At 38.9% G+C, this 25,394-nt stretch overlaps 1 protein-coding gene across 2 annotated transcripts in view; it reads left to right on the top strand.

The window, feature by feature from the left end:
* ATP8B4 (ATPase phospholipid transporting 8B4 (putative)) overlaps positions 1–25,394 on the top strand; it is a 283,542-nt gene that overhangs the window by 62,626 nt on the left and 195,522 nt on the right. For both annotated transcript variants that reach the window (XM_055362981.2, XM_019011219.4), the window contains one exon: positions 1,546–1,604. In XM_055362981.2, the coding sequence (XP_055218956.2) occupies positions 1,546–1,604 (59 nt within the window). The remainder of the gene's footprint in view (positions 1–1,545; positions 1,605–25,394) is intronic.

Here is a 25,394-nt window from a genome sequence, read left to right as displayed (position 1 = left end):
GTTTCCTTCAGGTGGGTGGGTGGTTGAGAGGTTGCTTCCTGGTGGATTCTGGATTTCAAAGTTATAGGTTAGGAGCAAACCCATTTAGGTATCATCAACTGTTGACACCAGTCCAATATTGTTCTTATCAGCAGTTAGTTGAGCCGGACTAGAAAACAGGAACCATCACAGAGACCTGGCTTTATTAGATAGGCAAGAGGGAAACCATGCAGGTGGTTACTGGACAGACAAAACACCCTACAAATGGTAGAAACCCAGTCATAACCAAAGACAGAGTGTCATTTGTCAGGAGCAGTCCTTAGAGGTGACCTTCAGTCTTGGGAGTTGGACCACCAGGGCTACAGAGAGATTCTGCCTGCACTTTTGGAAAAAATTTATTCTTAAAATTCATGGTGCCTGGCATGCAAGGGGTGGGTGCTGAAATATATTCCTTCCTTCCTTCTCTCCCTCTTCATCTCCCTCATTTTCCTCATCTCCCTTCTGCTTCCAGCTCTTCTTTTCACTTTTCTTTTGCTCTTCCCTCCTCCATCCCCAACACGTGTCTCCAAGTTACTTTCCACCATCCAGTCTCCTTTATCTCTGGTTGTAAGTGCCTTCTCTAAACTCAGACTCTTACTGCAATCCCTCCACCTTTTACCACCTGTCACCTACCCAGTTGGAGAATTATGGGATTAAGGGAATTTAATGGTGAGAGGGTCAAGTCACTCGCCATGAGAATCCAGCATTGACATCTGGTGGTTACCTTGCTGACTCTTTTCTCATAGCTTTCATCATTCCATCCTAAATCTTTGGTCAACTCTGGAAGTACCTCTTCAGTAAACATGGAGCGAGAGCTTGCTACCCTTACTACTAAACTTGTTCTGCCGGTGTTTCTGGGGCACTGTCTTATCTTGCCCTCTGCAAATTTTTATTCTGCACTGTCATAATCTTTAGGTTTATTGTCCTTTTTATATTATTATTTGTACTGGTGTTTGCATTTGCTTTCAGAAGAGATTTTATTCTTTGGTCACTTCCAGCTAAGGGCAGCTCTCAGTCTCCTGATTATGTGTCATTCCTCTTAATATGCCTGGGCTGCTTACAGATATCACCTTTGGTTCTAAGACCATAAGGTCAGTGACCTCACTGGCCACTTCTGTATGGTTTTTTTTTGGCTATGTTATATTTTGTGACTTTGTAGCAACAAACCCCACAAAGCATTCCTTGCCAGGATGCATTTGACTTTGTCAGCTCCTTCTCTTAGGAACCACTTGAAGTTAAGAGAAAGGGTCTTTGTGGTGCTGAAGATACATAGAAATTGGAGACACATAATGTTTTGCTTTATGGTTGGCATCAGGAGGACAATGAGAAACATTGTAGCTTTCCATTTTGGGACTTTCCAACACATGTTCCAACATGTACACTGGAAAAAGCCAATACCCTTCAAATTTGAAAGAAAAGAATTCTTGCAGCCTTAACAACAAAGCAACCTAAGTCTTGTTGTTTTAATGAGTTATTTGTTTCTGTGGGCCTACAATTTAATTTCATACCTGATTTCTCTCTCTTTAGAAGTGGAACGGATAGTGAAAGCCAATGACCGTGAATATAATGAAAAGTTCCAGTATGCGGTGAGTGAAACACACATAACACATACGTACTGGGATAGGTCTTACCTAAAGACAGTGGGATGCATGTCTTCTAGAACTTTATGACTTCACCAAAAACTTTCTTCACTGGCCCATTTTGACAGCAAGGTGACATATGTTTCCATAAATACAGATCTTAGTAATGTTTACAAACGTATTTCTCTCCCACTAAGAGTAGTTGGTATGCTTATTGTCATGGGAAGATGATAAAATCTCTTCTTTCTCAAGAATTGATGTTTAGCTCATTTTGGTACCCATTTGGTTAGTAGAATTCATAGGAATAATATGAAAATGGACCTTTTTGGTAGCACTTAGTGATGGATGTAGTGACGTTAGCTAGTGGTTGATGAATGGCATTTGAGGGATTTTCTCTAAGCAACTCAGGCTGAATGTGGAAAAATATATGTAACATAAAGTTCCACTCCCACCATTCTGGAAGACAGTGTGGCAATTCCTCAGGGATCTAGAACCAGAAATACTATTTGACCCAGCAATCCCATTACTGGGTATATACCCAGAGGATTATAAATAATTTTACTATAAAGACACATGCACATGTATGTTTATTGCAACACTGTTCTCAATAGCAAGGACTTGGAACCAACCTAAATGCCCATGATTTGGGCATAGACTGGATAAAGAAAATGTGGCACGTATACACCATGGAATACTATGCACCCATAAAAAAGAATGAGTTCACGTCCTTTGCAAGGACATGGATGAAGTTGGAAACCATCATTCTCAGCAAACTAACACAGGAACAGAAAACCAAACACTGCATGTTGTCACTCTTAAGTGGGAGTTGAACAATGAGAACACATGGACTCAGGGAGGGGAACATCACACAGCAGAGCCTGTCAGGGGCTAGGGAGCTAGGGGAGGGATAGCATTAGGAGAAATACTTAATGTAGATGACGGGCTGCAAACCACCATGGCACGTGTATACCTATGTAACAAACCTGCACATTCTGCACGTGTCCCAGAAGTTAAAAAAACGTATATATATATATATATATATATATATATATATATATATACATACACACACGCACACACTCATATATATATGCGTATATGTATAATGTGTGTGTGTGTATATATATATATATATATAGAGAGAGAGAGAGAGAGAGAGAGGCCGGGTGCAGTGACTCATGCCTGTAGTCCCAACACTAGTTTGGGAGGCCAAGGTGGGCAGATCACAAGGTCAGGGGTTCGAGACCAGCCTGGCCAATATGGTGAAACCCCGTCTCTATTAAAAATACAAAAGTTAGGCATGATGGTGGGCACCTGTAGTCCCAGCTACTCGGGAGGCTGAGGCAGGAGAATCGCTTGAACCCAGGAGGTGGAGGTTGCAGTGAGCCAAGATCGCACCATTGCACTCACTCCAGCCTGGGTGACAGAGGGAGACTCCGTCTCAAAAGGAAAAAAAAAAAAAAAAGATAAAGTTCTCAGGTCCTGAATGATTGTATTTACAGAATGATTACATGTGTGGGCTTTAGGCCTGTACTGAACAGTTTATTTTAAGTGAGGATTTTTTTCATTGATGTAAGGAATATTTATGGAATGTCTACTAAGTGACTGGCACTGTCGTAAGCTACAGTGGTGAACAACTTCATGAATTACATCATGGGCCTTCATAAAGATCTTATTCTTCTATGACTCTGTGTAAGTTGCTACCTGGAATCTTTTATAAGCTCTAAGATAGAAAACTGGTAGAGTTGTTTCTGTAGGTGATATGTGGCCTATAAGACCTGTTGTATGATTGAGTTTACCAGCACATTTAATGAAAGAAAGTCTCAATTCAAAGAGGGGTTTGATGGCTATTAAAGCATAGAAATATGAGAGTCCCAGGGGCAAACTTTGGCAGTGTCCATTAGGTACCAACTAGAGGAGAGAGAATTTTGGTCAGTGGAGTTTTTTGTGTGTTGTTCCTATTGGCAGATCTTTCCCATATATGGAGATGAATGCATTGGACTATTATAGCTTGATTAATTATTAATCAATTATTAATTGATTAATTAATAGTAATATTTATTAATATTTAGGAGAGGTAGCTTAAATTTCTCTTTTTTCATGCTGTGCTAGTCATGCAAACTTGTGATTATAATTTGATTTTCAATGTAGGTTTCCCTGTAGGAATTCAGTATGCCACCTCCATGACAGATTTCTCATTGTAGAACAATATACTGGCATTCTGATTTTATTCATCAGTCTTGTAAGCTTGGTTAAAGTAAGTCTGCTCTTGAGACAAGAAATCCCTCTCAGGAGGCTTATCAACATGCTTCTTAGCCTGGGAGAGGGAGGGGCTATAATTCCCCAAGGTGACAAATGTCACTCTGTATGGCCTCCTGACATATGGTCATTCAGCTCTCCTGGTGAACACCAGACTTGGCCCCATGCCTTTCCATCCATTCTATAGCCAGTCCTTTAACTGTGGAGAATGACCTCTGAAAGGCTTGACCATCAAGTCCCAAATCAGAGAGCTAGATACATGTATATTTAAGACCTTGAGAAAAATACCCAGCAATAACTGATCTGCTATGGGGTAATTATGCATTTAAGTACTTGGCTGCGTTTACTTGTTTTCCAATATGTAACAAGTATTTTCCTTCTGTGAGTAGTAACCCTATAAGGAAAGCCTTATTTCATTTGTGCCTTGTAAAATGATGTGCTCTTTTCAATTTACAATTATTTTTGCTTAATTAATGGAATATTGCAGACTCACAGAGAAGCACGGGGAATAACAACATACCATTTGCCTACCACCCATATTGAATAGATGTTAACAATTTGCCATTGCTTCAGATCTTTCTTTCTTTTAAAAGTCATAAAATGCTAATGATATAGACATGATTTTCTCTTGAGTTTTCATGATAATTGAACAAAAGCACGCACATGTGTGGCTGTGGCTCTTATGTTGGGTTTCCTAATAATCACAAGGCAGTAGAGGAGTATCCTGTGGCTACAGCAGATTGAACAAGGTAGCTCCATCTCTGAGTTAAAACATACCAAGATGGGCTGGGCATGGTGATTCATGCCTGTAATCCCAGAACTTTGGGAGGCCAAGGCGGGTGGATCACGAGGTCAGGAGTTCGAGACCAGCCTGGCCAATATGGTGAAACCCTGTCTATACTAAAAATACAAAAATTAGCCAGGTGTGGTGGTGCGGGGCGCCTGTAGTCCAGCTACACAAGAGGCTGAGGCAGAAGAATTGCTTGAACCTGGAAGGCAGAGGTTGCAGTGAGCCAAGATTGTGCCACTGCACTCCAGCCTGGGTTACAGAGTGAGACTCCATGTCAGAAAACAAAACAAAACAAAACAAAACACAAAACAAAAAACCAAGGTAAAAACAAAATCCACTATGGGTTGGCAAAACCAAGAATGACAGCAAAAGTGGAGAAAGAAAACCACAGAGCAGAGAGGGGCACAGATATCCCAGATTAAAGGACTTCCATTGTGGCTCAGAGAAAATGAGCACCTGCCATGCTCTTAGAAGGAGCATGGGACCCCCAACTACACCTAGGTGGTGTTGCCTTGGTTTGGGAACACCCGAAAGGATGCCTGGCCATGCAGTGAACTGTGGAGCCTCTCTCAGCCTCAGTCTATTCTGCTATATGTTGGGGATAATCAAAGTACCTATTTAATACAGTTATTGTAAGGAGTAAAGTAGAGTAAAATACAACAACCCTATGAGCTAGTCTAAGTAGAGCTGGGATTTGAACCTATGCCTATCTGATTTTAAGCTTTTTCTTTTTAACCCCTAAATGGAATATCCTTTTAAGAAAGGCAGCATCCTGGTGTCTTTTGCTCAGTCTTGCCCAGCTTTACAGAATATCACTCCAGATGGAAATGAATTTGGAGAGACTTCAACATATCCCAGGGAGAGTGCTAATAATAATTAATAAAGATAGTGATAATGATAGCTTAAAGCAGGTAGGGCTCACCATATGAAAGGCATGGTTCTAAGCACTGTACTATATTAAACTTATTTAATCTTATAACTAGTCCACGAAATACTCTTATTTCTTACTTTTTTATTATCTTTTTTAATATATGGAAATGTTAAGCCATTGAGATCTCACTTAAGTGACTTGCTCAGGGTCACACAGATAATAGCTCACATCCATACAGCTTGAACCCAACTGTGTACCAGGTGCTTTGAACATATTTCAGTCTTCCACAAAACTTGCTGAGATGAAGATGGGGCTCCATTTAGTAACTTGTCTAAGTCATGCAACTAAAAGGTAACAAAGCTGGAATTCTAGTGCAGACTGGCCAGATTCTAAAACCTATATTTTTTTTTCATGATGTCATGTGGCTCTTTTGAGCATTCTTGGAAAACAAACAAAATACAAATAAAACAAAAAACCAGTCAACCAACCAAGCAACAACAACAAAACAAACCCTAATCACTTTGCCTTTCCTCACATAACCACTGGTAAAGTTCTTATATTCTAAAGACAAAAGTAGATAAAGGAGATACACAATTTTACAATCTGAGGCTAAGAGTGGCCTTAAATATTACCCTGGGCTTTTGTAGGTAAGAATTTAGGAGAAAAATTTACAGATAGCTCTGATAAATTGTGTGATTTCCAGAAACATTATACCCGATCAGACAAACTTTTTTCCTGGAAGGCTGGCAGAAGATACTTCAATACCTCGAGAACCTTCATTTATCAACAAACTCTAAAGCTGCAAATCACATTATAGGACATAGCACAGGCTTAAAAATGATCAAAAGCACTTTTGAGAAATAAAGGTTTAGAACATAAAAGATAAGGTTAATGATTCTAAGTCAAATTAATTTGTAAATTAGACATGATATTGTGAGAACTGGAAGGTGAAAACGTCAAATTACAAGAGGGATTTAGACTGCCAAAATGTGTAAGACAAAATGGGATTGAAGAGTGGAGGGAAAGTGAGCCAAGTGCTAGAAGAATTATTCTCATTAGAAGGGAGTTCAATGTTTTCTTGGTTAATAATAGGAATGAATAATAGAAGTAGAAAACAGTTGTTTTAAAATATGTTAATGTTAATAATTGTTAAGAGAAAAATTGTGAGTGAGCCAAACAGCCAGACTCATTCCTGTTAAAAGGATTTCAGAGTGAATGGTAGAAGTGGTGAAAACAGTTGAAGTTGTATTAAAATGTATTAATGTTAAAAGATCAGAAAAAGTGTTAGCTTAATTATAGCTATTTTCTGATTTTGTTTAAAAGTTCAAAAAGATGATGATGGAAAGCACTGGTTCTCATTGGTTCTTCTTCTCTCACTCTCTGTCACATAGGCCCAGGCATGATCTATCCCCATTCAATTCTCTTGAACTTTAACAGAATTTGAGAAGGGAGATTAACTTATTTGAGTGATGAGAAACTTACCCTGCCTCAAACTCAGAAACTTCAGTAAAGCCAAAACACTTAATAAATTTTATCTGAATACATTTAATGCACAAAGGTAGGTAGGCAGTTTTTAAAGGATTTTTTTCCTGAGTGGAGTTATTGATCCCATTTAGGAAGTGCATAGGCTTATGTAAATTGATGAAGATTTAACCAGTAGTTTTACATGCTTAGAAAGAAAGAGTCCCACCTAAAAATTATGATTCTAATACTGTAGTTTATTCCTAGAATCTGCAAATGCCTTGTTGATATCCTAGTTATTGGATGAAATCTATTTGCTGCTCCCATGATTTTTTGTGGTTGGTAAAACAATGCCCATTTGGATTTTCCAAAGTGTTCATTCAGTGCAACAATGTGGTTGAGTACCTCCAACCCCCAGCAGTCAGTGCTACAATCACACCACTAAGGCTCCCTGCAACATGAACTCCTTTTATTTCCCTCCCGCCCATTTAAACAGGACTTTGTACGTTTCCACAGTGAGCAAACTTCTCTCTCCTCTTAACTCAGAATCTAAGTGGTTGAGAGTAGAGTAGAAAAATATGGTTCACCATCATTCTCAGTGTGTGAGCCGAGATGGTCACTGGGCCTCTTTAGGCCCACATCATAATAATGTATCTGTGTTTCTCTGAGAAAAGACTGGCTTAACAGGAAAATTTCATGTTCCTGTGTGTGGGGTGCATAGACCATTCATTGTCCCCTTTTCTTTAATAGAAATAAAAATAATTTTCAGAATTTAATATTCACAACATACCCGCTCTATACCTAGCAACATGTATGTTTGTTGCCTTTTCCTCATTTATTTTCCAAACAGTATTTGAGGCAATGTACAAAAAGCATATAAAGCTCAAAGGGATAACAATACATGAAGAAGCTAGTGTAGGCAGAGTATGTTTAGGTGGGCCCCAAAGTGCATGCTACAGGACCTGCCTGCTTAGACTAGCAGTGCGTTGAGTGCTACTGGAGCTATCAAGAAAGGGGGTACAAATTCTGCTTTCTACCTTCAAGGAGCAAATATAGTCTACTCAGGAAGAGAAGCCCAGCACACTGGAATGAAACTAATAATAGGTAAGAATGAAAAGGTGCTGTGAAATTCTAATTTTGTGATGTGGCCTGTAAATGCTAGGGAAAGGAGAGCTCAAAGTACACGAAAGTGTTTGAGGAAGTTTTGCCAGAGGAAGTGGGAAATGATTCCTGCCTTGTTTATTTGTACCACCAGTGTTAGCAAGGGAGAGACAGGAGCAAAAGCCTGTAGTCAGACCTTAGACTACAGGCTAAGAGAAATGACAGTATGTCATGAGGAATTATGGTTTGGGTAGGTGAGAACAGCCTATTTAAAAAGAGAGTTTAAACATGAGGTAATTGGCTGTCAGGAGCTGGGGAATCACAAAGTGAAAAGGGATTTTATTTGCCCTCCGTATAAAATAGGCCAAATCCCCAAACGGAAATGGCCAGGTTAACACAGAACGTAAGTTGGGTGTGGTGGGAGCTGTAGATTTAGGAATATCGGCTGGAAGGAGAAACTTTGAGCTAGGAGAGAAGTGGGGCTTGTTAAGCAGTGATGGAACTTGCTAAATGTGAGGTATGGGGTGGAAACTCAGTTTGTTAGAGAGTGGGAGGGAAAGAACTTAGGAAGGAACAGAGGACAGCAAGGATTGAGGTGAACGAAGAGAGGACAGTGGAGGAAAGTGTTAAGGAAGGGAACGTCTCAGGAAAGAGGGAGTGGTGAACTGGTCTAATGGTAGGTGCCTATGAGGTTAAGAACTAAGGGAAAACATCTATAATAGAAGGAAGTAACTGGAGGACCTCAAGAAAGCCGTTTTAATTTTTTAAGAAAGTTGAGGTTTAAAAGTCAGAGGGCAGGAAAAAAACCCACAAACTGTAAAAAAAGAAAGAGGGAGTGGGGTAGAGCTAATTCAATTAATAGCTTGCAATAAAGAGCAGAGAAACAGTATAAAAGCTTTCAGGCTGACTGAAATTTGGTCAACCATTTTTAAATCAATCTTTTCACAAATTTTGGCTTTTTAAGTATGTGTTTAACATCCATGGAAAGGTAAAACTCCGTAAATATTTTCTTTGGGAGACTCTTGGGATGTCACCATGTTGAAACACATCCCCGGACTGATGGGACATTTGGGTCTCTATTCTTCTTGATCAGCATAGCTGTACTGCCCACATGATGCAGATCCTCACCTATGGGGCTGATGACCAGATGCACCAACTAAAGAGTACAGATGATGACAAGCAGTGTGACACGTTGGAATTAGTCATGGAAAGCACCAGTAACTTGCATTTGTTATGGGTTTCTGGTTGTTAGTTGTTGCTTTTTTGTATTGGGGCATCACCATAGTAACAGTGGCTTTTTAGCAAACATTGAAAATGGCTTCTGTTTTGTGTGCTGTTAATATCTGTGTATGTTATTCTAAGTTTGACATGGCAAAGGTTTTAATTTTTTCTTTATAAATAATTTACTTGTAGGAGAAAATATATTTTTTGGATATCTCTCAAATTCATTTTCTTTCTGGATTCAAGAGTATAAAAACATAAATATTTTTTATCTTTTTGACATCTGATTTGTTTAAATAGTGTTATTCTTTGGCTAAGCATTCGTCTGGTTTCTTGTTTCCCTAATTTAGTTTGCCTGTTTTAATCTTTTTTTTTTCTGGCCTCTGAATTTCTATTCCTAAATGTTCTAAAATGGCATATTAAAGTAATTAAAGAATCTAGGTAAGTTCTCTGAGGTATTTGTTTGTTATTTACCTGTTCCAGGCTTGAGATAATTTCAGCATCCTCATAAACTAGTTCCCATTCCATCTGCTTTGAGAAGTAAATTTTAAGTTAAAAAAAATACAGATTTGGCTTATTTATTTATTTTTATTTTTACTTTCTTCACTGCAATGGTACAAAACTGAAAAGTATGCAAGCAATATGTAATTGGAATTACAAGAGTTAAAATAAGCAATTTTTGATGGCAGAATTTTGCTCTATTATAGCTTGGCTGTAATGGAATAAATTTAAGATTGAGAAATGAAAAGATTACATAGAAAGAAGAGTAAGTTACTTGTGAAGAAGGAACTATAAATGGAGTTTCCTTTGTTGGCAAATGGTTCATGAAAATAATCCATAAATCAACTGTGTGGATGAAATTGGGCAAGTTTAGTAACAATTGAGAGGTTAACGGAAAAAAACCACTAACCCCAACGGTCTCAAAGTGGTTTTTATCTTGTTTTGCAATCTTCTTTACTGGACCAAATGGTCTGGTTCTGGGAATCTTATTGTTAAAAGATGGTAACAATCATGTTTTACATTTTGTTGTTGAAAGATCAAATCATTTATGTACCAAGGTGATCTTAAATTCATGTCCACTGTTATGAAACTAGTACCCAGATTACTGTCACATTTTACAGCTGATTTTCTATATAGTTTCTTTTTTTTGACAAATAAAAATTGTATATATTTATAGTACACAATATAATGTTTTGAAATATGTATAAATTACAAAATGGCTAAATCGACCTGATTTACATATGCCTTATCTCACATAACTTATCATTTTTTTGTGATGAGAACACTTAAAATCTACTCTCATAGCAATTATCAAATGATATGATTTGGATCTGTGTTCCCACCAAATCTCATGTCGAATTGTCATCGCTAGTGTTGGAGGTGGGGCATAGTAGAAGGTGACTGGATTATGAGGATGAAGTTCTTATGAGTGGGTTAGCACCATCCCCTCGGTGGTGTTCTCATGATAGTGACAGTGAGTTATCCTGAGATCTGGTTGTTTAAAAGTGTGTAGCACCTCCTCCCTCTCTCTTTTGCTCCTGCTTCAACCGTGTAAGATGTGCCTGCTTCCCCTTTGCCTTCTGCCATGATTGCAAGTTTCTTAAGGCTTCCTCAGAAGCAGAAGCCTCTATGCTTAATGTACAGCCCTCAGAACCATGAGCTAATTAAACCTCTTGTCTTTATAAATTACCAGTCTCAGGTATTTTGTTATAGTAGCATGAGAATAGACTAATACATCAAGTATACAATTTGCAGGTTTATTACAAAAGTAAGCTACTTAGGCATTAAACTTGAAAATACTTTAAAAATGATCCAAGACTTGGGCTATGTATGTGTCAATAAATCTGTGTCTATTGCATGACTGTGTGCACAGGGGTAGTGTCGTAGTTGTGAGGAAGTGTATACAGTTTTGTAAGAATGTTTTTGCTTGAATAATGAGAGACTGTTCTCAGAGGAATTAAGCAGAGGACAGCAATCAGAGTCACATGCCAAGACTGTTGATCTAAATCTCTAGCTCCTGATACCCTTGACTTGGTGTCTCTAGTCGTCCTGATTGTACTGGGTTTTATGTGTCCTCCTTGGTTGTCAGTTCACATCATTACAGATGTGGCTGTTCAGGTGTCATCTAGGTAAGTTATAGATGGTGACATCATTGTGTACCAATTGTCCAAAAGTTTAGGGAAGAAGGGCTTTTTTTTATACAAAAGGAAAAACTTGATTTCTTAGGTACTGCAAGGAAATTAGCTTCAGTACAATATACTGTGGAATCTCAGTGTGGAACTATCCTTTAAAGCTTTTCCATTCAACTCTCTTTACAGAATTCTAACCAACTCCATGTCCTGTCTGTGCTTATATCCCTTTAGAAGAGGGGACCTCATTACCTCCCCAAACAGCCTTTTCTTTATTTGGGTAGTTTTAATCATTAGGTAATTTTTCCATCAATTGAGCCAAATTGATATTCTCTTGCTTTATTTTCCATTGTTTTAGCTTTTCTTCAGAGACCAAAGCAGAGCAAACATGTCTTCTGTTTCATGCAACAACACTTCAGATATTTGTGTTTAAAATAGCAAACACAAATTCATCGAATAAACAGATCTCCAGGAAAATCACCTGCTATTCCTTTTCTTTTCAAAGAGCCTCAGTTTTTCTATAACTTCTTCAAGTGGGTTCCTCCAAAGTCAAACACAATAGTCTAGAATTTATTTGACCATCTTGAAGTAGAGAAAGATTATTAATACAGTCTAAGACTGTACTATCTTTTCAGTGACTGTTGAGTCTATTAATCTCATATTAATTTTATTTTTATTGTTAATGACAAGAACCGTGTCACATTTATCTCCATATCTTGCTTGTCATAGGGCTTGTTGGCACATAATAGGCACTCACTCTGTCATTAAACTATTCCTTTTATTATTGTATCTATGCGGACTTCAGCATCTCTCTGCATTGTCATTGATAGTTAAACAAATGGGCCAATTAAATCAGAAGCTTTAGGGGTGGAGTCCAGGCATTTTTTTTTTTAAAGCTCCCCTAGTGATTCTAATGGGCAACCTGGATAAATCACTGATCTAAGTTAATAATAAAAATACTGAGCACAACACAATGAAGAACATAGCCATGCGTCTTATCACTAGAGACCTCCCTATAGGTTGCTGTTGGGCCATTAATCATTACATCTTGTTTACTTAACTAGTTCCAATTTCTATAATGAACTGTCTTTGCTGGCAGCCCAATTTTTGTTTAATTATGTAGTAATATTGCTCTCTGTCTTAATAAGCAGAAAGGCTTTTTTTTTTTTTAAAAGACATCTATTATAGTGCTGGTTTAGATTATTTCTACATGTATGGAAACAGAAGGATAGAATGAATAACTGAACTTTGAAGATTCCTCCCCAAGTCATATTCCTATGATTCTTGCAAACCACTTAGTACCATGTGTGATATTTCAAAGACTCTTGTAGATTCAATACCACAAAAACGCCATTGTCCTGAGAAAGACGATTTTGAGGTTAGAAGCACAAATGAGCTGAACTTCTTTACAATGCTTTGCAGAAAAAGAAATGCTTTTCTAGGTGAGAAAATGAGCTAAAGGAATATTTGATTTTTTTTCTCCCTTGTACTCTGATATGAGAAAATTAATAAACTGCATGTTGTGCTAAATAATGTGAAAAATCTATATTTGTGTTAATGCCTATCTTTCTCTGGCAAAAGAACTTCTATAGGTTATGTACTGAAAATTATTGTGATGCATCATTAATTATGAAAAATTATATTAGCTCATGTTATTTTCTCATAAGTGGAATTGTCTTCCTCTCGTATATTATTTTGTATTTTTTCCAATTGGGTTTATCAGCCATGTTGTCTTGGACTGTTCTTGCATTGCCATAAAGAAGTACCTGAGACTGGGTAATTTATAAGAGAAGAGGATTAATTGGCTTGGTTCTACAAGGCTGTACAGGAAGCACAGCAGCATCTGCTTCTGGGGAGGCTTCAGGAAGCCTCCAATCATAGTAGAAGGTGAAGGGGGAACAGGCACATCACATGGTGAAAGCAGAAGCAGGAGAGTGAGTGGGAAGGTGACATACACTTTTAGATGACAAGATCTCACTAGAACTCACTCACTATTGTAAGGACAGTACCAAGGGGGATGGTGCTAAGCCATCCCTAAGAAACTGCCCTCATGATCCAATCACCTCCCACTAGGCCCCACCTCCAACACTGGAGATTACATTTCAATATGAGACTTGGGTGGGGACACACATCCAAACTATATCACATGTATTGAGTAATTCTTGCTTATCACTTTGTTAAATGCTCTAGACACTTAAAAACGTATAAGGTCTCAGCCCTTCAGGAACTCTTGGAATTTTGAGATTATTTCACATGCATAAATGAAATAACAGTATAAGACATTACAAAGTTAAGTATGAAAATGAATGGTGTTAGCTTATAATAAACATTTTCACTGTATCTGGGTAAGGAAGATAATTTTCTAGGAAGAGATAAATGCATTTCTTTTCTTAAAGTTGTTCATATTGGTAATGTCTTTCAAAGAGAATGAAAGAATGGTAAAATACCATGTTTCATTTATGTAGTGTAAAAATGACCTGACTTGGCTTGAAAACTTCCCAACTTGCACTATACTTTGAATCCCTGTCTGGATTTGGGGAACCATTTGGCTACTCAAAAAGCCAAGTGCCAGTCACATGTAAGTAGATCTAAACCTAAACTGACTGAAGATGATGAGCTCACTGAAAAGTACTTCCAGGGTATACTGGAATTGAATGCTTTAAATATGAAAAGCAGTTAATTTTTTTTGTTTCTTTAATTCAAATGTGAGTTTTATATAGGCTTATTAAAATCAATCAGATATTTTGACATTGGAATAGTTTTGAATTTATGTTTTATCAACAAATAGTTATTACTAAATTCCTGAAACCGTTCAGGGCCTATATGCTATTGCCTGTGGAAATGATGCCTGTGTACTTTGGGATGTACATTTTTTAAAAATAAGAATATCTTTGATCCCTATTCCTTTTCCTCAGCCTGTTGTGCTCCTTCTTGCTTCCACATTCCTGTGGAATTTCCTCCATGATTCCTTTATTTTCCAACTTGATGCTTGATCTGATCTTTTTATTTGCCAGAGCTTAAATTGAAAGTGGAGGGAAAAAAATCTGATTTTTCACTGATTTTTTTTTTTATCCAATATACTTCTCTTAAAGGATTGAAAACGAAGTCCAGAAAAATATCTTCAGCTGAGTCAAAAGGGCACATTGTACTTCTAGCCTAAATCCCTGAGTAAGGCATTTCAGTGTTTCATGTGTGACATTGATTCAACTCCACCGCCTACTGGGGGAATCCAGTACCTCCTAAAGTTCATAGTCTCTAGTGCACAAATGGGACTCCCTTGGATTTGTACTAATTTAACTTACATCAACTTGTGAAAAAGCTGCATGCAACCTTTCCTATATCACAGCAATTTGTGCCTATCAAAACTCTTAGAGCTCTTTAATACACTGCTTCTTGAAGTGTGGTCCACAGACAGACCAGCATCATTGGCCTCACCTGGAGCTTGTTAGAAATGCAGACTCTCAGGCCCCACCACAAAACTCCAGGTGTATCACTGCATTTTAACAAAAACCAAAATGATTCATATACATATTTGAGTTTCAGAAGTTCTGAACTGATTCTCTCTTATTTTAGTTAGTAGTGCCTGGAAGATTTCGGCAAAAGCAAAGAGGTGGTGGTGGGGGCGGGGCGGGGAAAGTATTTAATTGTCAAGCACAGTGCTAAGCACTTTACGTGTATTATCTCATTTAATCTTCACAACAACTCTGCATGGCAGGTATTCCCATGCAAATTTACATGGGGGAAATGAAGGATTGGAGGAATTAAGAGAAAGGTCACTTAGTTGATAAAACATGGAATCACTTTTCAGATTCAGGACTCTAAGCCCTCACTTTTTTCTAAATATCTCTTGGGAAAATTGTGCTCACTCAAGTATTATTTAATTGGATTGTTGTTTCATTGTGGTGAATATGAGTAGATTTTTTGGGAAAAATGTCTTCAAGAAGTTCTTGAAGCTTTCCTGAAACCAGGTTTGTGAGGAAGGTCTTTGTTCTTAACCTGCGTGTATTAAGTTTAAGGCTTGAGGTGATCTGTCTTGTCACATAAGTAGTTCCTTTTAGTACGGCATGTCTGCCTGCCCTCCTTCCTTCCTAGTGGCAGCTTTTCTTTAGTTCTGGAATCAGAAAATTTCCTAGAAACCCAGGGGACGCTGTGGGTCATGGCTCTGGCTCGGCCGAGGCAAGTGCCTTTTAGCCTTTCTGGGTTTCAGTTTCCTTACTGAGGGTATAGGCAACTCATTTTACAGTACTGGAAATGACAATTGTGGGAAGAGAATATCTAAAGCAGGCTTGATATCTTGTGGAGTTATATACCAAGAAATATTAACCATTTGGGGAAAACCAGTTTCTAAAATAGGGCTCAGGCCACAGACCCCTAGGTTTTGCCTCCTCCAGCCCTTCAAGTCCCTTGTCTTATCGATAGCACCCCTGGTCACCCTCAGAGGGAGGGATACTGGGCACAGTTGTCTATTCCTCTGACAAGCCTCCTGATTTTGTTCCTCCAAACCCTCTGACTTCTCTGGCTTCTTCCTCCTGAAAAACTGACACACTTGCATAAGTGTCTGGATGAACTTTGTTTTCTAACCCTTATGCCAGATGGAGTGAATCGGGAAAAGGAACATGGACGAGGAATGCACTAGGGAAGAGGATTATGAAGGCAGTGAAATGGGATGGTGGAGGAGGTTCGGGAGCTGCAGCCAGAGCCCTTGATTCATTCATTCATTTGTTCATTCATTCATTCATTCAGGGAACAGGGGAAAGGATCTGGTTTGCTTTGTTTCACAGTTTTGTACGTTAACAGTTATTCCTAGCTGGCCTTCCTAGTGATGCTCTGGTGGATCATTAACTATTAAACAACTAAGTCACACTGTTATTTGACCTGAAGCCTGGTACTTAGAATTGTTCCCGTAGAAGTGGCTCAGTTGCAAATCAGTTCAGTGACTTAGAGGATCTGGCCTAGTGAGTTTTGATTGGAGACTCGCTGTGCATCTTCTCACCGTGCAGCTCTTGCTCTGCTCAGCATCCACATGGGCTTCTTATTGAATCTCCATGTTGGCTCCTACAGAAGACAAATGCCTATTTTTGTATATGTAATCAGGGAACTCCATTGTCAGTCCCCCAAAGCAAATTTATGATAGTCTTTATTTAACTCAGACTATCTCAAGCATAACCTCAAATTTGGTGAAAATTCATCAAACCCGTTGTGCATGATATAATCATAAAAATTAAAGATTGGCACTTTATTCATAAATTATTATTGATGTGTTTTAATGATAGAAGATGCTTTAAAACTCTTTTTTTTTTTCCTGCCCTCCCCTACCTGCCCCATGTGGAGAATTTTCCTTCTGTATTTCCCGGTCTTCTATTCTCTCCCTCTCAACACCTCTACTCCCAAACAAAACCCACTCAACAACAAAAAAAAACCCCACAAAGCCAGGTGTTGTGGGTTTGTTTGAATATAGATTTACTCCCCAACCTGGCTGCGAAGGGGCTGGAGACCAGGAAAGGCTAGGACTGTTGCAGGAGAACACTTTCATGAGTGGATCAGGGTCCCAGTTGCTCCAGTACCCCCTGGGCATGGCAGAGGGTGCTGACAACTGCATGTACTTTCCATCTGATCCTTAGGGTTTCAGGAGAAAATTGCATAGCTACCCCTGAGGTGGTGTTATTTATGTAGAACTCTAGTATAAGAAGTAGAGTGCTAGGAAGGATTAGACTGTGTATCGTGTGCTATTATAACTCTTTGGCCCTTTGGGAAATTCTTTATGGGTGCCTTTCCTCATTAACTGGACTTTTCCATTGTGTCTTTCTTATTGTTGTAAACACTGAGGTCTTGAAATTTGGCCTAGTTCCCAGACTACACAGCAGCGTGAACATGGTCTAATTTTCAGACTGAATAAACAAAGCAGTCCATCTACACTAAGTTGTCCAAAGTTGTAGTTCAGGAAATGGGCTTGAACAAGCCAGCCCCCACCTCAACTCGAAGAAATGCCCACTCTGATCATACAAGATCCCTAAAGCTCAGGGTAAGACGAATCTGTGGGCCAAAGCTGAGGGCTGACTCCCTAGATCCCCAGTTGATTTAAAAGGAGGAGACATAGATGAGCTCTAGCCAGCAGAGATAGGAGGCAAACAGATCATCAGGGATGCCCCAGGAAAGTCCCACTGAAATACAATCTTTGCTTTCTTTTCTTTTGCTCTTTTGTATGCCTTCTTCTTATCTCTCTGGAGAAGGCATATGCTAGGTCTTTTTCTCTCTCTTTCTGTTTCTGTCTGTATTTTCAGTCCCTTTTTAGATGTCACAAAAAGAAAGTAAACATTTTACTGCAACTACTTAAAATGTTATATGTGTCTAAACACCCTGGAGAAAAAAAATTAGTGTGATTAAATTAATCTCAGAGGGAAATTTAATTTGTTCCCCTGATAATTATCCAACATTAGTTCTTTGTAGATAAATTACTATTCCTAGGCCATTTACTAGCTCTAGAACTGTCTTTCAGACACTGGAACCCTAAATTAAGGCTGGAAGGTAGAAAAGAGAACAAAGTTTGTGATGCTGTCAGGCAGATTTGCTTTGTGGGGAGACAGAGGCCTGAAAGCTTTCCTGGCCACTATCTCTGTTCCTGGGGTCTAGATGGAAAATGAGCTCCCTAGACAAGCCCAGCAATGTTCTCCCTAGATTGAAAGGACTGGAAGTGACTGCTCCAGCTGATTGAATTAATGTGAGCTCTTCACTGTGCTTTAGTTTAGAGAGGTTCTGTTCTTCACCAGAGTGAAGGATGTCGGATGAGGGCCAGTGAGTCCATTAACCAAAATGCAGTCTAGAGACTTCCTAGTTTCTGACTCGTTGCTCACCAAACACCATTTGGGAGAACACAGGATTGTACAATACTTGCTTTTATGGGCAACCCTCACAACTGTTCTAAGCCTCAGTTTCCTCATCTGTAAAATGGTGCTGAAATAGTCACAGCTCATTGGATTTTTTAAGGACTGCCTGAGATGATATACTTATAGTGTTCAGCATAGCGCCTGGAGATAGAAGGAGGCAATACCATTATCTGGTGTCACTGTATGACCCAGAGAATCTATGACATAGAAAGTTATATGTTCTCCATTATGTGCCCAAGTCTTCGTGACACGTGATCTAAAAGGAGGAGGCACAGATGAGCTCCTTTGTCCATAACAGTGTTTAGTCCACAGTTTTCAAAGTTTATGAGCATGCTCCTCACTTGTAAAAGAAAATTAAATCTGACTGAATGTGGTGGCTCATACCTGTAATCCCAGTTCTTTGAGAGGCCGAGGTGGGAGGATCACCTGAGGCCAGGAGTTCGAGATCAGCCTGGGCAACATAGTGAGACCCTGTCTCAATAAAAAATAAAAAAATAAAAAGAAATTAATCTATATGTGTGGATACATATAGACAATGCATAGATTGTCTTTACTGTTAATATTTATATATGTGTATACACATATATGCATGTGTGTACTATATATTTTTACTATAGATAATATAGATATATTGTCTTTGCTATAGGTGTGTGTGTGTGTATATATATACATATACATATACATATATTGTGTATAGTAATTAAATGTTAGTAACTTTAACATTTTTAGTTAAAATATACATGAAGTTCTTTTTTATTTCTCATAGCCCAAAGGATTCTTTTGGGCACCCAGGAAACGAGCACCCCTAGGGGACACGTATTCCCACTGGTCTCACCAAGTAGGGTAATCTTGATACTGCATTAACCTGGAAAATCAAGCAAGAAGGCTTCCTGAGGGAGTCTTGACAGGCAAGGTGCTCTTGCTCTATTGTTCATTGTTTTTGTCATAGTATTTGATGATCACCTCCTTAAATTGTGTCATCAGTTTACAAGTTTATTGTCTGCTTGTTCCTGTCTCTCTCTCCACAACTAACATACAAACTTACTCGATGATGGGAGGGTCTTTGCTTACTCATGTCTGTAGCGCTGGCTCAATAACATTATTGCCTGAAGCACAGAAGGACTTTAACAAAAATTAGTTGAATGAATGAATGAATGAATGTTGGGGGATATGTGCCCTCTGCTCTTTCCCTCCTCATACACGTTTTCTGCTCAAGTCTGGGAGCTGAGGCTCAGGAGAACGTTAAGATGATGATGGTGGTGGTGGTGGTGGTGATGATGTGTGTAGTCAGTATTGATTGACACACTCTGCAAAGCCTCTTCTGTGATTGAGGCTTCCTCAGCAGCGTTCGTAGAAGATCACTGTCGTCTTTCCATTGCCCCTATCCTGGAAAGCTGTGGACTCTGCACCAGGCAACAGTCAGCTGTTACTGAGGAGCTACCAGGGGTTCTTCCTGGTATCAGTGAGGTACCAGATGTCTAATCTCCAGGTCCCATACCTGCATTCTTTTGGGATCTTTGCGTGAACATGGGTGATTCACATATTTTCTGAGCGGTACAAATGCCTTTTGGCTACTTCCTCTTTTATGCCAGTAGTTTGTGGACACAATCCCTTTTTGTTTCTTATTTTATGGCTTAGAGATAATCTCTCCCTTATTAGTCAGGATTATTTCTGTCTCTGGAATCTGGATTGTACCATAAAAATACTGTATTTGCCTCCTTTTGTGGCAAGAAGGGCTAGATGTTTTCCCCCTCAAGCTCTGGAAAGTTACTTTTTATAGTTGTCATGATGTACAAATGTTTCATCAAATGTGGGATGATGATTTGATAGTGAGGAAACTGTGGTACTGATTGCAAAAGCTCCTGGGGCTTGTGGGATTCATAGACGTAGGCAGTGTCTCTGGACAACTGCTGAGCTCATTTGGGTTTAAGCCTTCTGGGATGCATTCTTTAAGACAAACATAGAGATACAAGTAAGCTATTATTTAAAAAGCAAACTGATCTTGCATATATTATGAATGTTCTTACCTGGTGTTTGGTTGGTTGAGAGTAAAAGAAAAACCAACTCAAATTGACTTAGTTTGAGTTGAATGGACAGATCATATAATTGAAAAGTCCAGAGATAGGGCTAGTCTCAGGAGAGGCTTGGTCTAGTTTCTTTCTCTGCATTTCTTGGCCCTGCATTTTTAGTGCGGAGTTTGTTCTTGGCAGCCTCCCCACTCATAGCCCGAAGTTGCTGTTAGTAATCTCTAGGGCTACTTGTTTCCAGATTGGAATGCAATAGAAAAGAGAAAGCTTACATTATCAGCAAATTTCAGAATTGACGTAGTTTATGTGCCAGTGTCTGAATTCAAAATTGTAATTAGGAGGGTGGGCCATGTACTTGCCTTAAGCTAATTTGACCCTGGAATTATGGATGGGAGATGAATCTATCCAGTTCGTGAAACTAAGGAATTTGGCACATTGTTTAGCTGATGGGGAGAGGAAATAGTCAAAGGAATATTACATGTGTTGTTAACAGGACTGAATTTAAAGTGCTGAGGTTGGTTTTTTTTTTTTTTTTTTTTTTTTTTGAGGCGGAGTCTCCCTCTGTCGCCCAGGCTGGAGTGCAGTGGCACGATCTCAGCTCACTGCAAGCTCAGCCTCCTGGGTTCATGCCATTCTCCTGCCTCAGCCTCCCAAGTAGCTGGGACTACAGGCACCTGCCACCACACACGGCTAATTTTTTTGTATTTTTAGTAGAGATGGGGTTTCACCATGTTAGCCAGGCTGATCTCGATCTCCTGACCTTGTGATCCGCCCGCCTCGGCCTCCCAAAGTGCTGGGATTACAGGCGTGAGCCACCGTGCCCAGCCAGTTGGTTTTTGATATATTTGCTAGTAGATATGTCTCTTACTCTCAAAATACTAGGTTAGCGTCCATTACTGGTTGCAATAGCCATTAGTGATATCCATTAATGTTTCTAGCTTTCTGTCTTTTGGACCCATGGTGACTCTTTTGGCCAGTAAGTTGTGAGCATTTGGGTTGAAGCATTACATTTGAGAGTGAGACTGTTCAGAGCTTCTTTTTCCTCTGGTAATATACCTCGAAGCATTGGAGATGGTGGGTGGTCCATTATGAGTATCTGATGAGGAGACTCATGTTGGGCAAGTAGCATGAACAAGAAACAAACTCTTATTGGGTTAAGCTGTGAAGATTTTGGAGTTATTACTGTGGCATAGCTGGTTATCCTGACTAGTACATTGCATTTCTTGATACAGTTGAATTATTTGGGATCACTCACAAAAATTCTATATTTGCATAATTCTTTCAATTTAGCAGAAATATTTTTACATCTATGCTCTCATTTCCATGATAGTCCTATAAATATATGAGAAATGTTATTAGTTCCATTTTGTCAGTGGAAAAATTGAGGCAATCTCCCAAATGCTCCAAATGTTTGCTAATATAGCAGAGTTTGTTATTTTCTATTTGCTTTGTTTACTTAAGCAATATACTTACTTTGCATGTATAATGAGGATCTCTAGAAAAAATAATACTTCCCGTTTGATTAATATTTTATTTGGTAGCCCATCTCTGAAAAATTTGTCATTTTTACTCCATTTTCTTTACTTTATTCCCCACCTTCACCCCACCCCCACACCAAGTAGTAAATGCTGGAAATATAAAGGACTTTGGCCACTGTGCTTCTGTTGAAAGCTAAAGTAAGGGAGTGGTTATGTGTACTATTTGTCTGCATTGAGCTTTGTTAGGGGCCAAGAGAATCATTCTTGAGGGGAACTGAAAGAGAATCCAAGGAAACTGTAAGCATACATCAGGCAGTAGAACGAGGGCTCTGCCTGAAGGGCTTGACTAGAGAGGAGAAGGTAAATATACTGAATTTCCTTTGGTAAGAAAGTGGCAGCAGGCTTGAAATGCAGACTGGAAGAGAGAGCAAGGGCAGATTACTCTGAAAGCAGAAGAGATAACTGCTTTGCAACGAATTGGGGCAGCACAGTGGTGAAGAGGGTGGGCTCTGGAGCAGAATGTCTATTGCTAGATCCAAATCCTGGCTCTTACAATCACCACTTACAAGCTGTGTCAACTCGTGTAAGTTAGTAAGTTACTTAATCTCTCTGAACCTTGGATTTCCCTTCTACAGAATGGAAATAATAGTACCTATTTCATAAGAACGTTGTGAGGATAAGATGAGCTGTAAAATGTAAAACTCTTAGTACACATAGTAAGAGCTTGATAAATGCCAGTAATTATTACCATTCATGGTCGTTCCTTCTGTCCCCACCCTGATCCAAGCTGTGCATCATCTCTCACCTGGACTAATGCAAAGACCTCCTCATCGCTCTTTTCATATCTATTCTTGTGTTGCCACTGATTTGTTCTCTACCTAGCTAGGGTGATATTTTAAAATAAAAATCTCAAGTTACTTCTTTGCTTAAGATGTTTCAGTAATTCCCCCTTCACTTAGGATTTTAGTCTTTATTAGTCTTTATAATAAAGACTCTTTTGGTCTTGATAATAAGGACAACTAAAATTCTTAGTATGTATTCTGAGGAACTACTCCATCTAGTCTGTTTGTGCTGATCTCTGCAGTCCAGCCTCATAGGTCCTCTTCTAGATCCCCAAGTGTGCCACCTTTTGCCTACCTAAGGGCCTTTGCATTAAAATATTTTAGAGAAGCAATGACATTGCCTTCCAGGTGGAGGGTTCTCTACTGGTGTGACACTTCTCTCCCAACTCCATTACTACTCTGCCGCATGTGAGATGAAGTCATTGACCAGATGGGCCAATCTTGGAGGAATAATGGGCCTCAGCTCATCTTTGCCCTTCTGCCTCTTGGAAGCACATTTTCCACAGGGAACATGTGCTTCCTCACATTCATTTACGGGGAGGCACTTTCCCACTATGTGGGACCCTGCCCTGGTCTGGCATCACCTGTGACTCTAAGCCCAAGCCTACCTCGTCATGGAATCTGTTAACCATTCCTCTTCACTAACAAGCTAATGCCGTGGCCTCTAGTTTGGCTTTTATCAGCACCAAAGAGGCTCCATGGAGTCTACTCCTTTTCTTCTGGATTGGGATGTTTGTAGTCATTCATGCTGGGAAAGTACTTCTGAGAGGATAGTGGTGAAGATCTTTCTGTGCCTTATTATGGAATGAACTGTACTCAGATTGGACTGTAGGCCTGTAGCCTATGAAATGACTAAATATTAATGTGCCTGATTTAAGGTCTTACCAATGCAGTACTCATATGCTTGGACAGGGCAGTGGAAATGGAAGCGTGTTTTGCTTTTGGTTGAAAAACAAAGAAAAGTAGACTGGCCCAGAGATTTTCCAGGAGGGGGAGCCCTTGTTCCTTGTTCCCATTCAAAGCTGTGAGGGTTTTCATCATCTGTGACTAAGTTACAACAGAACGAGTAGAACAAACACAATCATTGCTATATGTCAAGCTAAGCAAATAGGAGAAAATGGTCATAGTTTATGTTTGGCATTATTTATCCCACAGAATTAGCTCTTTACCTATATGGAACTCAGTTTTGTAGGAGAGTGTCTTTATAATTCCTGCCGTGGTTTTGACGGTTATAGACATTGCATATGTCCTTTTTGCAAGATGCTAGGCTAACCTCTATTTTAGCTTTAAGTTAGAAGGAAAATATAAAACAGAATTAGAAATATGAGCTCCTTATTTAACTGTATTTTCTCCTTAGCTTTAATCTTCCCCATTCTTTTCTCCAAGTCCTTTCTTTAGAAAAACATATGATTGACAGTACCAACACCCTATTTTGCAGTGTGTTAACTTCTTGAGTAGTTAACATACTGCAATATCATCATTATTAGCTTTCAGAACGGTTTTCAGTACATTAATGTGCATCAGACCAACTAAGCTGGAAACTCTTCTCTTGACATCTCTTCTTATTTTCCCAGAACTTGTAGCACAAAACTGGACACCTTGATTCCTGACAAATGTTGTATTAGTCCGTTTTCATGCTGCTAATAAAGACATACCTGAGACTGGGTAACTTATAAAGAAAAGAGGTTTAATTAATTCACAGTTCAGCATGGCTGGGGAGGCCTAAGGAATCTTAGAGTCATGATGGAAGGGGAAGCAAACACGTCCTTCTTCACGTGGAGGCAACAAGGAGAAGTGCTGAGCAAAAGAGGGGAAAGCCCCCTATAAAATGGTCAGATCTTGAGAGAACTCACTCACTATCATGACAATAGCAGCATCAGGGTAACCACTCTAATGATTCAATTACCTCCCATCGGGTCCCTCCTATGACATGTGAGGATTATGGGAACTACAATTCAAGATGAGATTTGTGTAGGGACACATCCCAACCAATCAAATGTTAAAAATGGTCATTTAACAGACGACTGGACTTTAAAAAAACAGATAGGAGTGATGGCTAGGAGCCAGTGTAGGTTCACCTAAAACAAGTTACCCCAAACTAACCTCATTTAAAAAATGTTATTCTGGGCATATTGATTCTGAATTTCAGTAATATCTGTCACCCCAAATTTCTCATGTTATCTTTGTGGATAGGATAGAATTAAGCCTCAAATAATATAGTTACATGGCTTTACAAATGGTTAAATAAAACATATTTAATATGTCTTATATAAAACATATTAAACCTGAAAAAAATGTTAACATTAATTTGTAGAGAGGTCTCTAGTAGTTTGCCGTAGCTTTATTGGTTTAATTAAAATTTCTTTTGGTGCATTTAGCCTGTTTTTTTTTTAACGTATATTTGTCTACAGCTTTGGAAGAACATATAAAAGGCATGTGTTTGAAATTTTCTGATGACACAAAGCTGGGAGGAATATTTAATGCTTTAGATAGTATACTCAAGATTAAATATTTTTTCATTAGGCTGGTGTAATAGGAAATATGAAAGATGTATACATAAATATTTTAAAAACCAACTATAAATGTATAGAAAGGGAAAGATGATTTAATAGTGAATTATGTAGAAATGATCTAGGAATTTTTGTTGATCAAAACTTAATATGAAGATATAGTGAGACACAATTGCCAGAATGCCAATGAAATCTTTGGACATGTCAGTACAATAGTTCAGAA

This window comes from Gorilla gorilla, chromosome 16 (assembly GCF_029281585.2).
Source record: "Gorilla gorilla gorilla isolate KB3781 chromosome 16, NHGRI_mGorGor1-v2.1_pri, whole genome shotgun sequence".
Classification (NCBI taxonomy): Eukaryota; Metazoa; Chordata; class Mammalia; order Primates; family Hominidae; genus Gorilla; species Gorilla gorilla.
This window is presented reverse-complemented; position numbering and strand designations above follow the sequence as displayed.